The sequence below is a fragment of the Saccopteryx bilineata genome, chromosome 2, assembly GCF_036850765.1.
Source record: "Saccopteryx bilineata isolate mSacBil1 chromosome 2, mSacBil1_pri_phased_curated, whole genome shotgun sequence".
Classification (NCBI taxonomy): domain Eukaryota; kingdom Metazoa; phylum Chordata; class Mammalia; order Chiroptera; family Emballonuridae; genus Saccopteryx; species Saccopteryx bilineata.
This window is the reverse complement of record NC_089491.1, coordinates 2,535,003-2,547,784: the sequence shown is the minus strand read 5'-3', so window position 1 is coordinate 2,547,784 and position 12,782 is coordinate 2,535,003. Positions and strand designations below refer to the sequence as shown.

The following is a 12,782-nucleotide window of genomic DNA, read 5'->3' as shown; positions in this document are numbered from 1 at the left end:
TGAGGATGGCACGTCCCCTCTTGTTTTGCTAAGCTGACCCTTTATCACTGCAGCCAGCTGCAGGGTCCAGTGAGACTGGGAGTTGGCCATGCACGGCCCTGTCCCTGTGCCCTGGCCCCCCCGTGGAAACTCAGGTGTGGCATTTTGCAGCCTGCACCAGCACAGGTGTGAGTAGTGGGGCCCCAGACTCCCCGGGGCAGCGGCCGGCTGGTGGAGCAGGTGAGAATACATGGGGGCCCACGCGGCCGTGTAGTGAGCGAGTCATGGGGGGTGGCAGGAAGTAGTTTCTGACCACGTGGAGGTATTTTTTCAACACTCATGCCAGTGGTGTTCAGCTCACTCTCAGACTCCGCGGGCTCTCCAAAAATTATGGAAAAAATGACCTCGCCCTCCCCTGTGGAGCCTCTGTTCTTCCATCGTGTGACTCATGGGTGGAAAACATCACAGCCAGATTTTAGATGTAATGAGTTCGGGCCACCAGAGCCTGACCAGGGGAATCGGGTGGTCTGCTACGTGTGAAGCTGTCTCCCAGAACGTCAGGAACTGGCGGCTCAGGGAAGGGGGGGCCCCTGCCCGCCCCCCGCCCTGCCCTCCCTCGGCCCCGCCCTCCCCCGGCCCCGCCCTCCCCCGGCCTCGCCCTCCCCGGCTCAGCCCCGCCCTCCCCCGCCCCGCCCTCCCTTGGCCCCTCCCCGGCCCCGCCCTCCCCCGGCCCCTGCGTTCCAGTCACGTCTGTCACGGCCACCAGGCTTCCCCGGAGGACGCTTTCCTGGGCGGAGGATGCGGTCTGTGCCTGCGGTCCCGGGGGCTGCACACGCGTGTGCTGATTCCCGGGGACACGCGGTCCTGCTCCACCTCCGGCTGGCAGAGGCGGGCGGGGCTCACCCTCCGAGCCGCCCCGCCCTGCGTGGTCCCCCTTAGGAGACAGACCGGGAAGCCTGGCCCAGTGCTTCTCTGGGAATGCTCCCGAGTGCCACGTGGTTGGCATGGAAACCCAGGTGTGCTTGCTTCCGGAGCCCCCACGCTCGCCTCTGCCTCCTGGGAGCTGAGCCGCCCGCTGGGCGCGCTGACCGGGACCGTGCAGGCCCGTGGCCCGCGCTCGCTGGCAGCAAGAGCGCGGGGCTCTCTCCGATTTTGCTCCGCAGACGGCACGCTTGCCGACCACCCTTCCTGCCACCTCCAAGAGGAAGCCTGTGTCTTCTCAAATTATCTGTGTGTTTTTCCCTGTGCAAGTGGGAAGGACTCCAGCTAAAATTAGGCTATAAAGTCACAGGAAAAGCCGAGCGCGGGGGGCGGGGGGAGGGGCCTTCAGGGCCGGGCGGCCGCGGCGTGGGGCTGGCTTCCCCCGGGGACTCGGGTTTTGTTGAGAAGAGGAACGCAGAATTAAATGTCACGGAAGAGGAGACAGCGCTGACACGCCGGGCTGGGAGGCGCCGGCAGGACAGCCCTCCTAATTTGGTCCAGCTGGATGTGTTCTGTCCTCTGTCCCCCTGCCCCCCAGTCCCCAAGGTCGCAAAGCTCTCCGACAGCAGCTCAGTAATTTCCTCCGCTCGTAGCAGAAGCGCGAGCTGGGTAAAATCTCATTACCGGAAAAGACAGAACTGATTTCCTCAGCAAAATTTCTCCCGGCTCAGGGAGGACCAAGGACAACGGGCGTCCTGCTGAGTTTCAGCAGCCGGGGCCTCTCGGGCCGCCCAGGGTCGGCGGCAGGAGGACAGACCGCCGCTGGCTGTCCTGGGCCTGGAGGCTGGGCAGCAGAGTGGCCGTCCTGGTACCGGGCACGGTGGCAGAAGGGCCTAGGGGCAGTGGTCGGCAAACTCATTAGTCAACGGAGCCAGATATCAACAGGACAACGATTGAAATTTCTTTTGAGAGCCACATTTTTTAAACTTAAACTATATAGGTAGGTACATTCCTTATCGAGGTAGCGCCCACACGTGGTAGTTTGTGGAAGAGCCGCACTCAAGGGGCCAAAGAGCCGCATGTGGCTCATGAGCCGCAGTTTGCCGACTGGGGGCCTAGGGGCTCAGCAGAGCCTTCTTACCCGGCGGGGGCAGGAACAGGCGTGGAAAAGGAGAAAGCCGGTCACTGTCAGGGCGGGGAAGGTGCTCAGTGGGCACTTGCTTCTCCAGGCAGGTGATTCGGATCACCACGGGCAAGTGGTGTGGGCCACTGGGCCCGGGGTTGGCGTGAGAGCTGAACTGAGTGGCAGCAGGCTTGGCCTGGGGGTCAGAGGACGTGGGGTCCGGTGTGGCCTGCGTCGCACCCCCAGGGCTGCTGACTGTGCCCCCCTGGACTTGGTTTCGAGGTCCCCAGTGTCTCCCACCAGGAGGGGAGGCTCACTGGACGAGCCTCAGGGTCTGCAGATGGGACCTTGGGGTCACATCACGGGAGGCATCGTGGACACACTCTCGAAGCTACCGTGAGGTTGCGGTGGCTCACTTTATACTTGAGGGGCAGCACGAGGCGGGGCGGGGTCTGCCGTCCCCCGGGGCGATGGCCGGCGGTGGTGGCAGAGCTGGGCCCAGAAGGCTCCCAAGGCTGCGTCTGCAGAGGTGGCATGGCCTTCGGTGTCCCCAACCTGAGGACCACGCCCCGAGTGCGAGGAGCTGGTGCAGTTAGTCCTGGGTGGACAGCGTCGCTCAGGGCGGGCTGTCTTCTCTGCCAGGTCCCCACCGGGGGCTTGGGGGGACAGGGGAGGCCGGGGATCCCTTTAGCTGTACAGGGAGACAGTGACTCTCATGGACTGCGTCCTGTCCGGGGCCACCGGGCTGGCGGAGGGCTGGGATGGACAGTCCGTCTCGCATGGGTCCCCTCTCTTCAGGCAGGGTTTGGGGGGACAGGGGGGCCGGGGTTCCCTTTAGCTGTATAGGGAGACAGTGACTCTCACGGACTGCGTCCTGTCCGGGGCCACCAGGCTGGCGGAGGGCTGGGATGGACAGTCCGTCTCGCACGGGTCCCCTCTCTTCAGGCAGAAATTCTCTGGCTCTGATTTGATGTTCCAGAAGGAGTTCCTGAGGTCTTCCTGCGAATGGAAGGGGGGACACTTTTCCAGGGGGCTGCCTGTGGCTTAAAACGTAAGGAGGGAGCTTGGGTGAAGACTGTGAGGGACCCTCGTCGGTCCTGACCAGAGCGTTCTGGGTCCCCAACACCCGTGCCTCAGTTTCCCCTTTTCCCCAGGGGGCTGGGACAAGTGGCTGGATCCCTGCCCTCTGAGAGGTGCGTTCACAACAAAACAGGCATGTTTTTTGGTGTCAAAACTCATTCCCAAGATTCGGCGGGGAAAATGATCTTAAACCGGTACCGGCATTTTCGGAAGACTGTGGGCAGCAGACACGAAGAAGCTTTGGGCTCACAGAGTTGCAGTGGCCAGTCCTTGACGGGCCAGCAGTGCAGTCTGGTACAGTCTGGGGAGGGAGTGGCAGGGAAGGCGGGGACCAGGTGGCCGAGGGCTGGTCAGCACAAGCCTGAGGCCTGGAGTGAGTCCGAGGGAAGCACGTCCTGGGCGTCCGCTCCCTGGACCCGGCCCCGCCCGTCCTGGGCGTCCGCTCCCTGGACCCCGCCCCGCCCGTCCTGGGCGTCCGCGCCCTGGACCCGGCCCCGCCCGTCCTGGGCGTCTGCGCCCTGGACCCGGCCCCGCCCGTCCTGGGAGTCCGCGCCCTGGACCCGGACCCGCCCGTCCTGGGAGTCCGCGCCCTGGACCCGGCCACGCCCTGGACCCGGCCTCGCCCGTCGCCGGGTTGCCGGGCTGGTGCCCTGGGATGCGGAGCCGCCCGGACGTCCAGGCCCTTCACCAGAGAGCGGCCCGACCGAGGAGCACACGGAGTGTCAGCGGTCAGTCAGGGCCGTCCCCCATGGCCCCCGGGCCTCCCCCTCCTTCCTGGAGCTGCCTTGGCAGAACGTGGTTCTAGATGTCAGGCTGCCGGTCGAGAGGAGAAAATATCTTATTTGAGTTGGATGAAATTTGAACTAGAAAGTTGTGTTGCTTAATGAAAACGCATGGTTTTGATTCACTGTCCCTGTCGTGTGTATGCTCTCCTCTGCCAGAGAGTTTGAACTGTGAGCCAGGAGCCTCTGGCGTCCGGAGTGGGGAGAGCGGGGAGGGGAAGCGGAGAGGGAGAGAGAGGGGGGCAGCGGGCAGCTCTGACAGTCACGGGAGGTGGACAGTGGTGGGGTCTCTGGGTCAGCTGCTGGAGGCAGAGGGAGCTGGTTGTGGTGGGGGCCCCGGCCGGGTGGCCACGGGCAGCTCGTCTGCGACCCCTCTGTCCCAGGGACGGGGGAGACCAGAGGCAGTATGGCAGAGGGAGGTGGTTGTGGTGGGGGCCCCGGCCGGGTGGCCACGGGCAGCTCGTCTGCGACCCCTCTGTCCCAGGGACGGGGGAGACCAGAGGCAGTATGGCAGAGGGCCGCGGCAGCTCTGGTCAGTGAACAGTGCCACTGGCCGAAGGAGGGCTCATCTGTGCGTGGCCAGAGGCAGAGCCACGCGTGGGCTGACCTTGGAAGGAGGAACCGTAGCCTGGATAGCCGCCGGTGTGGAGACGGGTCGGCCTGCAGAGCCCTGAGCTCCTGGCTCATCCCTGGGGGTTTTGAACCCGAGTTGGGTGGGGGCACGTAATTGGGACCATGCCTCGGGGATCTGGTGTTAATGGACCAATTCTGGGATCTGCCATATGAGTGACACCCCCACTTCACCCCATCTCTGGGCTGGTTTTCCTACAGAGTCTCTGGGAAGCCGGAGAGGGAGACGGACCCCCTCCCCGGAGCTGTGCACATCGCTGGCACGTTGCTTCACACACCCCGGGAGGCCTTCCAGGGGCCCACGCTTTGTGACTTTGGGTGGCAGGCCACATCTGGCCCCTTCCTGTGTCCCGCTCTCTGCCTTCCGGCACAGGCCAGGGTCTGGCACCAAGAAGGGCTCACACGCCTTTACCAAGTGAAAGGCAGGGAGCAGGGTGCTGCTTCTTGCCGGGGTCTGTGTTTCTGATATGTGCGGGATGGGCATCACTCGTCCGGGTCAGCGGTACTCCTGGCTCTGCCCTGCAGGAAGGAAACGGGCCATTTGCTGGCCCACGGCAGAGCCGGGCACAGGGGAGGAGCTGCCCCAGGCCCCTGGCAGGAAGGGAGCCGTGGGATTTGAGGGGGCATCAGTGAAGCCTGTTGAATGCACAGGCAGGGAGTGCATCTGACCTTGTCCATGGGGCACAGTGGAAGTCTAAGGTGTGAAGGAGTGTGGGTGCCACCAGGAGGTGTGGCTCTGGGCAAGGACTGTGTGAGCAGCAGCTAGCGTTTAGTAGATGCTCAGTAATTGCTACTGGATGGATGGGTGGATGGATTGTGGATGGATAGATGGTGGATGGATGGATGGATGATGGATGGATGGATGGTGGACAGTGAATGGATGGATTGTGGATGGATATATTGATGGATGGATGGTGGATGAATGGATGGATGGATGGGTGATGGATGGATGGATAGATGGTGGATGGATGGATGGATGGTGGATGAATGGATGGATGGATGGGTGATGGATGGATGGATAGATGGTGGATAGATGGTGGATGGATGATGGATGGCTGGATAGTGGACGGTGAATGGATGGATTGTGGATGGATATATTGATGGATGGATGGATGGATGGTGGGTGGATGGATGGATGGGTGATGGATAGATGGTGGATGGATGGTGGATGGTTGGATGGATGGGTGGATGGATGGATGGATGGATGATGGATGGATGGATGGATGGTGGACGGTGAGTGGATGGATTGTGGATGGATACATTGATGAATGGATGGATAGTGGATGAATGGATGGATGGATGAGTGATGGATAGATGGTGGATGGATGGATGGTGGATGAATGGATGGATGGATGGGTGATGGATAGATGGTGGATGGATGGTGGATGGTTAGATGGATGGGTGGATGGATGGATGATGGATGATGGATGGTGGGCGGTTGATGGCTGGGTGGGTGGGTTGTTGGGTGGGTTGCAGATGGCTGGGTGGGCAGAACAGCCTGGCCTGAGTGGGTTTTGGAGGCAGGCAGCAGCTCGGGAGCAGAAGGCCGGCTAAGGACAGGCTTCTCTCAGATACCAGGCTGGCGTCCTGGGTCCCCACGTGGGTCCCCGTGTGCCGCTCGTTCAAGGGCTGTTGTTCTTTTCCAGGGTGACATCCAGCAGCTGCTGTTCGTCTCGGACCACCGGGCGGCTTACGATTACTGCGAGCACTACAGCCCCGACTGCGACTCTGCCGTCCCCGACACCCCCCAGTCCCAGGACCCCAACCCCGATGAATACGTGAGTCAGCTCCGGCTGGGGCCCTGGTGGGGGCAGCGGGATCAGGCTGGGTGGGTCAGGGCGGAGGGACCGAGAAGCCCTGGGATCTCCGGGCGAGGATATGGACCGAGTCACGGCGGGTGTCCGTCAAGAGCCCTGTCCTGTAAGCTTCCAGCAAGTTTCTAGGTGGCGATGGCGAGGTATCTCTCGTACCTGCTGGCTTAGGACCTGGACAGGGTGTCTGTGAGCAGACACCGCAGGTGCCCCCGCGGGCGGGGTCTCTGGGGTGCTGTCTGGTTCTGGGCAGGTTGGCGGGAGCTGAGGGCCGTCCACTGCAGCGCGATGGACTTCTGACCCCAGCGCGGCAGCGACTGGGAACAGCCTCGTGTCTCAGGAACGTGTCCTGAGCCTTGTCCCCCCGTGCCGTGACCTGCTGTGGTCAGGGTCCGCCCTCCTCACCTCCTGCTCTCACACCAGGAGCGCCCAGTTTAATTACTTTTTGCAGCTCCCCCCTCACTTCCTATGGGGATCTCCCCTCTCTGCCCCCCCCCCGGATCTCACTCTCTTGTCTTTTAAGCAGCATTCAGTGTTTGTTCTTTTTTTTTTTTTTTTTGTATTTTTCTGAAGCTGGAAACGGGGAGAGACAATCAGACAGACTCCCGCATGCGCCCGACCGGGATCCACCCGGCATGCCCACCAGGGGCGACGCTTTGCCCACCAGGGGGCGATGCTCTGCCCACCAGGGGGTGATGCTCTGCCCCTCCGGGACGTCGCTTTGTTGCGACCAGAGCCACTCTAGTGCCTGGGGCAGAGGCCAAGGAGCCATCCCCAGCGCCCGGGCCGTCTTTGCTCCAATGGAGCCTCGGCTGCGGGAGGGGAAGAGAGAGACAGAGAGGAAGGAGAGGGGGAGGGGTGGAGAAGCAGATGGGCGCTTCTCCTGTGTGCCCTGGCCAGGAATCGAACCCGGGTCCCCCGCACGCCAGGCCGACGCTCTACCACTGAGCCAACCTGCCAGGGCCCAGTGTTTGTTCTTAAGTTACCTCCTGGCCACCCTTCTTCTATGACCGGCCAGAGACAAGGAGGGTTGGGCTTGCGGGGCTGCGGGTGGGCGGGGCTCGCGGGGCTGCGGGTGGGCGGGGCTCGCCGGGCTGTGGGTGCCCCGCCCAGGCACACCGTACCCACCCGAGGCCCGGATGGTGATCTCAGCCCAGCTCCTGGCTGGCGCCCCTAGTTCCTGATGTGCAGGTGTCCTGAGGACAAGAGCCTCCTCTTGTCACTGTGAAGTCCTTCTCGGGTGACAGAGGCGTTGCCCGCAGAGCCCGTAGTTTGGCTGGTTGTCCAACCCTCGGGTTCTAAAGGGTCAGAATGTCTGGACCTCTTAGCACTCAACTTTCTTCCAAGGGGACCCGGGACTCCCGTTCCCCCCACCCCCGCCACTGGACTTCCCGTGGGGCTGGCTCAGCGTCCCAAGTTGTGGGAGAGGCTGGTGCCCAGAGCTGGACTTGGCTAGCCGGTGTCCACGCCTCCCGCAGAGTCTAGCGTGTGCAAGAGAGAGCGGTCAGGTCCCCGCCTTCCTCACGTGCCTGGTTTACTTCCAGTACCCGGAAGGAGAGGGGGAGGGTGAGACCTATTACTATGAGTACCCCTACTACGAGGACACGGACGACCCCAGCAAGGAGCCCGCCCCGACCAAAAAGCCTGTGGAAGCCGCCAAGGAGACCACGGAGGTGGCTGAGGTCTGGGCTGCGCGGGCGGCTGGTCCCTGGAGGCTGGGGGGGGGCGCTGTGGAGCGCCTGACTGGGGGCCACCTGGGAGGTGGCCGAGGTCTGGGCGGGGCGGGCGGCTGGTCCCTGGAGGCTGCGGGGGGGGGGCACTGTGGAGCGCGTGACTGGGGGCCACCTGGGAGGTGGCCGAGGTCTGGGCGGGGCGGGCGGCTGGTCCCTGGAGGCTGTGGTGCGGGGGTGGGGGTGGGGGCGCTGTGGACAGCGTGACTGGGGGCCAGCCGGGAGGTGGCGGAGGCTCGGCAGGGAAACCAGAGACGTGTGATTGGTCCTCGTGGGCTGTCCACGGTGACATGTGACGTCGGGGTGGGTGGAGTCAGTAGGAAAAGGCACACGCTCTACCCCGGAGGGCGGCGAGGAGACCAGGCTCGTCCTGCTCTGTCTGGAACGCTCCTTCTCAAGGGCATACTGTGTTTCCCCGTGTATAAAACACACCCTCATTATGGGGGCCCGAAACTTGAAGGAAAAAAAAAAAAGTATTACGTAATTGTTACGGAGCTCAAGTTTTATTCGTCTTTTATTCATACAACTTCTCATCGCTGTCAAAACTCCCATCCGTGAGCTTGTCCTCGTCTGTGTCTGATGACAGATCACTGTCTTCATAGATGGCCTCGTCCTCAGTTCCATCTGTGGCATCTGAAATGCCACAACCACTATATGAGACGCACCCAGTTTTTAGACCCCCAATTTTTTTTTTTTTTTCATTTTTCTGAAGCTGGAAACAGGGAGAGACAGTCTGACAGACTTCCGCATGCGCCCGACCGGGATCCACCCGGCACGCCCACCAGGGGCGATGCTCTGCCCACCAGGGGGCGATGCTCTGCCCCTCCTGGGCGTCACCATGTTGCGACCAGAGCCACTCTAGCGCCTGAGGCAGAGGCCACAGAGCCATCCCCAGCGCCCGGGCCATCTTTGCTCCAATGGAGCCTCGGCTGTGGGAGGGGAAGAGAGAGACAGAGAGGAAAGCGCGGCGGAGGGGTGGAGAAACAAATGGGCGCTTCTCCTGTGTGCCCTGGCCGGGAATCGAACCCGGGTCCTTCGCACGCTAGGCCGACGCTCTACCGTTGAGCCAACCGGCCAGGGCTTAGACCCCAAATTTTTTGAAAAAGGGGTGCATCTTATACCTGGGGAAACACAGTAAGTCAGGGGTTCCATTCATAGCAGCCGGCTGGGCCGGGCCGGGCTGCCTCCTCCCCGGGGGGACCCAGGTGGTCCCCTGCACCCCGCGTCCACGGGGCTCTTGGTTGGCTGAGAGGATCGTGCTTCGCGGCAGAGGAAGCGAACCCAGGACCTGGGTCCCTGGTGCCGGCCGCGTCCCCAGCCCCGCCTCTCTCTGTCCGGCTCCCAGGAGCTGACCCCGCCCCCCACGGTGGCCCCCGTGGCCCCCGGCACCAGCGACGGGGCCGGGAAGGAGGAAGACCCTGGCATCGGGGACTACGACTACGTGCCCAGCGAGGACTACTACACGCCGCCCCCGTACGAGGACCTCAGCTACGTGGAGGGCGTTGAGGACCCCGACCAGCTCCCGGACCTCGGCACAGGGGCCGCGGTTCCCACCAGCACCGCCGGCACTGCCAACGCCTCCAACGTAACTGCTTTCCTTCCGGGTGGGCTCGGTCGGGCGTGGGGGGAGGGCGGGCAGAAGGGTCAGGGCCCCTGGGCTGTCCTCCATCCTCTGCCTCTCCCCGGGGGAGTCCCCGGGATGCCAGGCAGGCATGGAATCACCGACCTGCTCAGTGGGTCTCGGTGTCCTCACTTGATTACCTGCCAAGTGGGTGGAGTCAGCCCCGCCCACAGGTGTCCGGGTTCGGGTGGGGATGGGTGAGGACACGAGCTAGCAGACCGGGTCCCCTGTCTGTGGCCGGGGAAGGGGTCAGGCTGGACAGGTGCTCCAGCCGGGGACCTGGGGGCCAGATGGGCGGCGGGTACTTCTGGGCACTGGCGTGGGGGCTGTCCCAGCCGCTGGACCTGGCCCGCGGTCTCTGCCAGGGACCCTGGAGAGCGACGGCCCCCTCTCAGGACCCTGGTGTTCTCGCTCACAGCACGGCACCAACCCTGGGGCGGCTACCAGGTTGTCAGATTCGGGAGGAATTTGGCACCGTGCCTGGCGCACAGCAAAAGCTTAGAAGTAGCTGAATTCTCCACGGCCACAGAGAGACGGGGTCCAAACCCCTCTGCTGGCGGGCCTGGGAGTAGAGGCCTGTTATCCGCAGACCCTGAGGCCCCTGGGGGAGCCCCCACAGCTCCGCTCCCCCCAGGCACAGCCCTAGAGAGTCCTGGGGTGTCGGCAGGGCTGGAGGTGGGGGCACATTGGGGGACAGTGTCCCGTGCTGAGACTGAGGAGATGTGCGGCGAGACCACCAGGGACCCCAGGAGCCCTCCCGACAGGCTAGACCCCGGGCTCCCGGGAGGTCACCGTCCCTGGAGTCCTGAGGTTGAGGGCCCTGGGGCTCAGCAGGGAGGGACACATCTGTCCAGGGGCCTGGCGTCCTCTGTCCTCCAGGTGACCCTGCGGCCCCTCTCGCCCTCAGCCGGCCCCGCCTTCCGGGGAAGGGAAGGACGACCTGGAGGGGGAGTTCACCGAGGAGACCATCAAGAACCTGGACGAGAACTACTACGACCCCTACTACGACCCCACCGTCTCCCCGTCCGAGGTCGGGCCAGGCATGCCCGCCAACCAGGACACCATCTTCGAAGGGGTGAGGGGCCGTGCGGCGCGGGGATGGTGGGGCTCCTTCCGGAGCGGGGGGCCCCCAGGTGGAGGCCCTGGAGGCCCCTGGGGCGGCAGCCTCGCCAGCAGGGCTCTCGCTGGCCTGGGGCGGCCGGCTGTCAGCGGGCCTGCTTTGTCAACGTGACCACAGGTGGGCTGTCCCCGCTCTCATCCTCTCCCCGTCTGTGTTTCCTCCACCAGATTGAAGGACCACGGGGTGAGAAAGGTCAGAAGGGAGAACCCGCCATCATCGAACCGGTAAGGACGTTTTCTTATTATCCTCGCTGGGAAACGGGTGGGTGGGTGGGTGAGTCACAGCGCAGGGGACGTGGACGGGCCCGTGGCACCCCTGCGTCCCTAGGCCCTGGGCCACTGCAGGGCGTCCCGTGACCCTGGGGACTCCACAGTGCAGCTTATTTCCGGGACTCAGGCGGATGAGTGCACGGATGTCAGGGGCGGTGGCCGCGTGGGTCTCGAGTTGTCAGGACCCCTGTGTCCTCTCTGCTGGAGACCTGGACGTTTCGCTCTGGGTCAGTTGATCCCAAGACAGTCAGGGGTCCTGAGCAGGAGGTGGAGCCTGGGCTGGGCCCCGAGTTGCCGCAGATCCCGGGGTCAGGAGCCGGGACAGTCCACCACAGTCCCTGTCCCTGGGGCCCATGGTGCGCCCGGTGGAGCGAGTTTGTGAAACTGCTTATGAAACGTGTTGGGGGAACTGGATGAATCCACGGTGTCCTGAAACCCCACAGACGACGGGATCACGGGTGGTTCAGACGAAAGGACGCCCCGTAGCATCTCCACGTGTGGGGCCACGGGAGGGGAGGAGGTCCTGGAGCCCCTCGGGGGGCGGTGGGTGTGGGCGGGGCCCCTGCGCTGCCCTGGGCTGTCCTCTGGCCTCGGGGAGCTGTGCCTGGCGGGTGGCACCAGGGTGCAGGCTGTGGCCACGGCCCTGAGCTCCCGCCCCACTCCCCACTGTCCCCACCCCTGTGGCAAGGCGCCCCACGATCCGAGGGGTGGGCGGGGCCCCTGCGCTGCCTGTGGCGGGCATGGCGGGTGGGCCGGGAGGAGCAGGGAGCGGCCGGTGGCTGGTGGCTGGGGCCCACCCTGCCACGTCCTCTGAGTGCTGAGGGGAGGAGGCTGTGTCCGGCAAGTCTGGTCACGAGGCTGGGGCTGGGCGGTGCCTTCGCTGCCAGGACCCGGTCCTGGTGGCTGACACAGAGTGTGACATCGGGGCCCCCAGGGCCCGTCTGACCGTGGGCTCCTGGGATGGAGAATCCCGGTGGCCTCCGTCCTCCTGGGGACTGGAAGGTTCTTTTAGAACCTGGGCTGATGGCCCGGGGAGACAGGGAGACAGGGAGCCCGTGGCCCGGGAGACGGACGTGTCCCCTCGCGGGTGGGGGACTCCCAGCAGCAGAGGCTTAGCAGGGCTGTCCCCCTCGGCCTGGTCCCGGCCGGCGAGCCTCTGAGGACGCAAAGGCCATCTGTGCAGCTCGGCACTCCCCCTTCAGGCCCGGAACAGGGACCGCCGCTCCCACTGGGCCGTGGCCACTGGACACACGTCCTTTTCTCGGGCTGAGACATCCTCTATCTGGAGCTCTCTGGGGGTCCAAGGACGACAGGACGTTTCTGGCAGTGGAGGGTGGGGCAGGGGGCAGAGGCGTCCAGGGGCCACCACGGCCAGGGTGGCCCCTCGCTCAGCCGCGTGAGACATCCTGATGCCGAGTGTGGACGGCCCTCGGGGGATGGAGGGGTGTGGCCCAGCCTCGGGGGTCATCCCAGAAGAACGGGGTGCTGGGAACCACCCCACTGCCGCCCCTCCGTGGTCCGAGCTCTGCTTGTCCCCCTGGGGTGCAGGGCCCGACAGTGACGTCTCTCCAGATGGGCTTGGTCCCCAGGGGGACTTGCTGCTGACCTGGGCTGTGTGCATGGTGTCCCCCAATGCTTCCCTGACAGGTTCTCTTACAGGGGAAGAAAGTGGGGGCCCAGGCAGGTGTCCAGGGGACGATGGAGCCCAGGTTGGGT

The 12,782-nt window shown here is 64.3% G+C and overlaps 1 protein-coding gene across 3 annotated transcripts in view; it reads left to right on the top strand.

Annotated features, from left to right (window-relative positions):
• The window catches only part of COL5A1 (collagen type V alpha 1 chain), a 161,559-nt gene that overhangs the window by 56,203 nt on the left and 92,574 nt on the right, over positions 1–12,782 (top strand). For 2 of the 3 annotated variants that reach the window (XM_066255727.1, XM_066255726.1), the window contains exons 5-9: positions 6,162–6,293; positions 7,871–8,008; positions 9,402–9,641; positions 10,585–10,752; positions 10,965–11,021. In XM_066255727.1, the coding sequence (XP_066111824.1) occupies positions 6,162–6,293; positions 7,871–8,008; positions 9,402–9,641; positions 10,585–10,752; positions 10,965–11,021 (735 nt within the window). The remainder of the gene's footprint in view (positions 1–6,161; positions 6,294–7,870; positions 8,009–9,401; positions 9,642–10,584; positions 10,753–10,964; positions 11,022–12,782) is intronic. The other variant, XM_066255728.1, reaches the window with a different exon arrangement.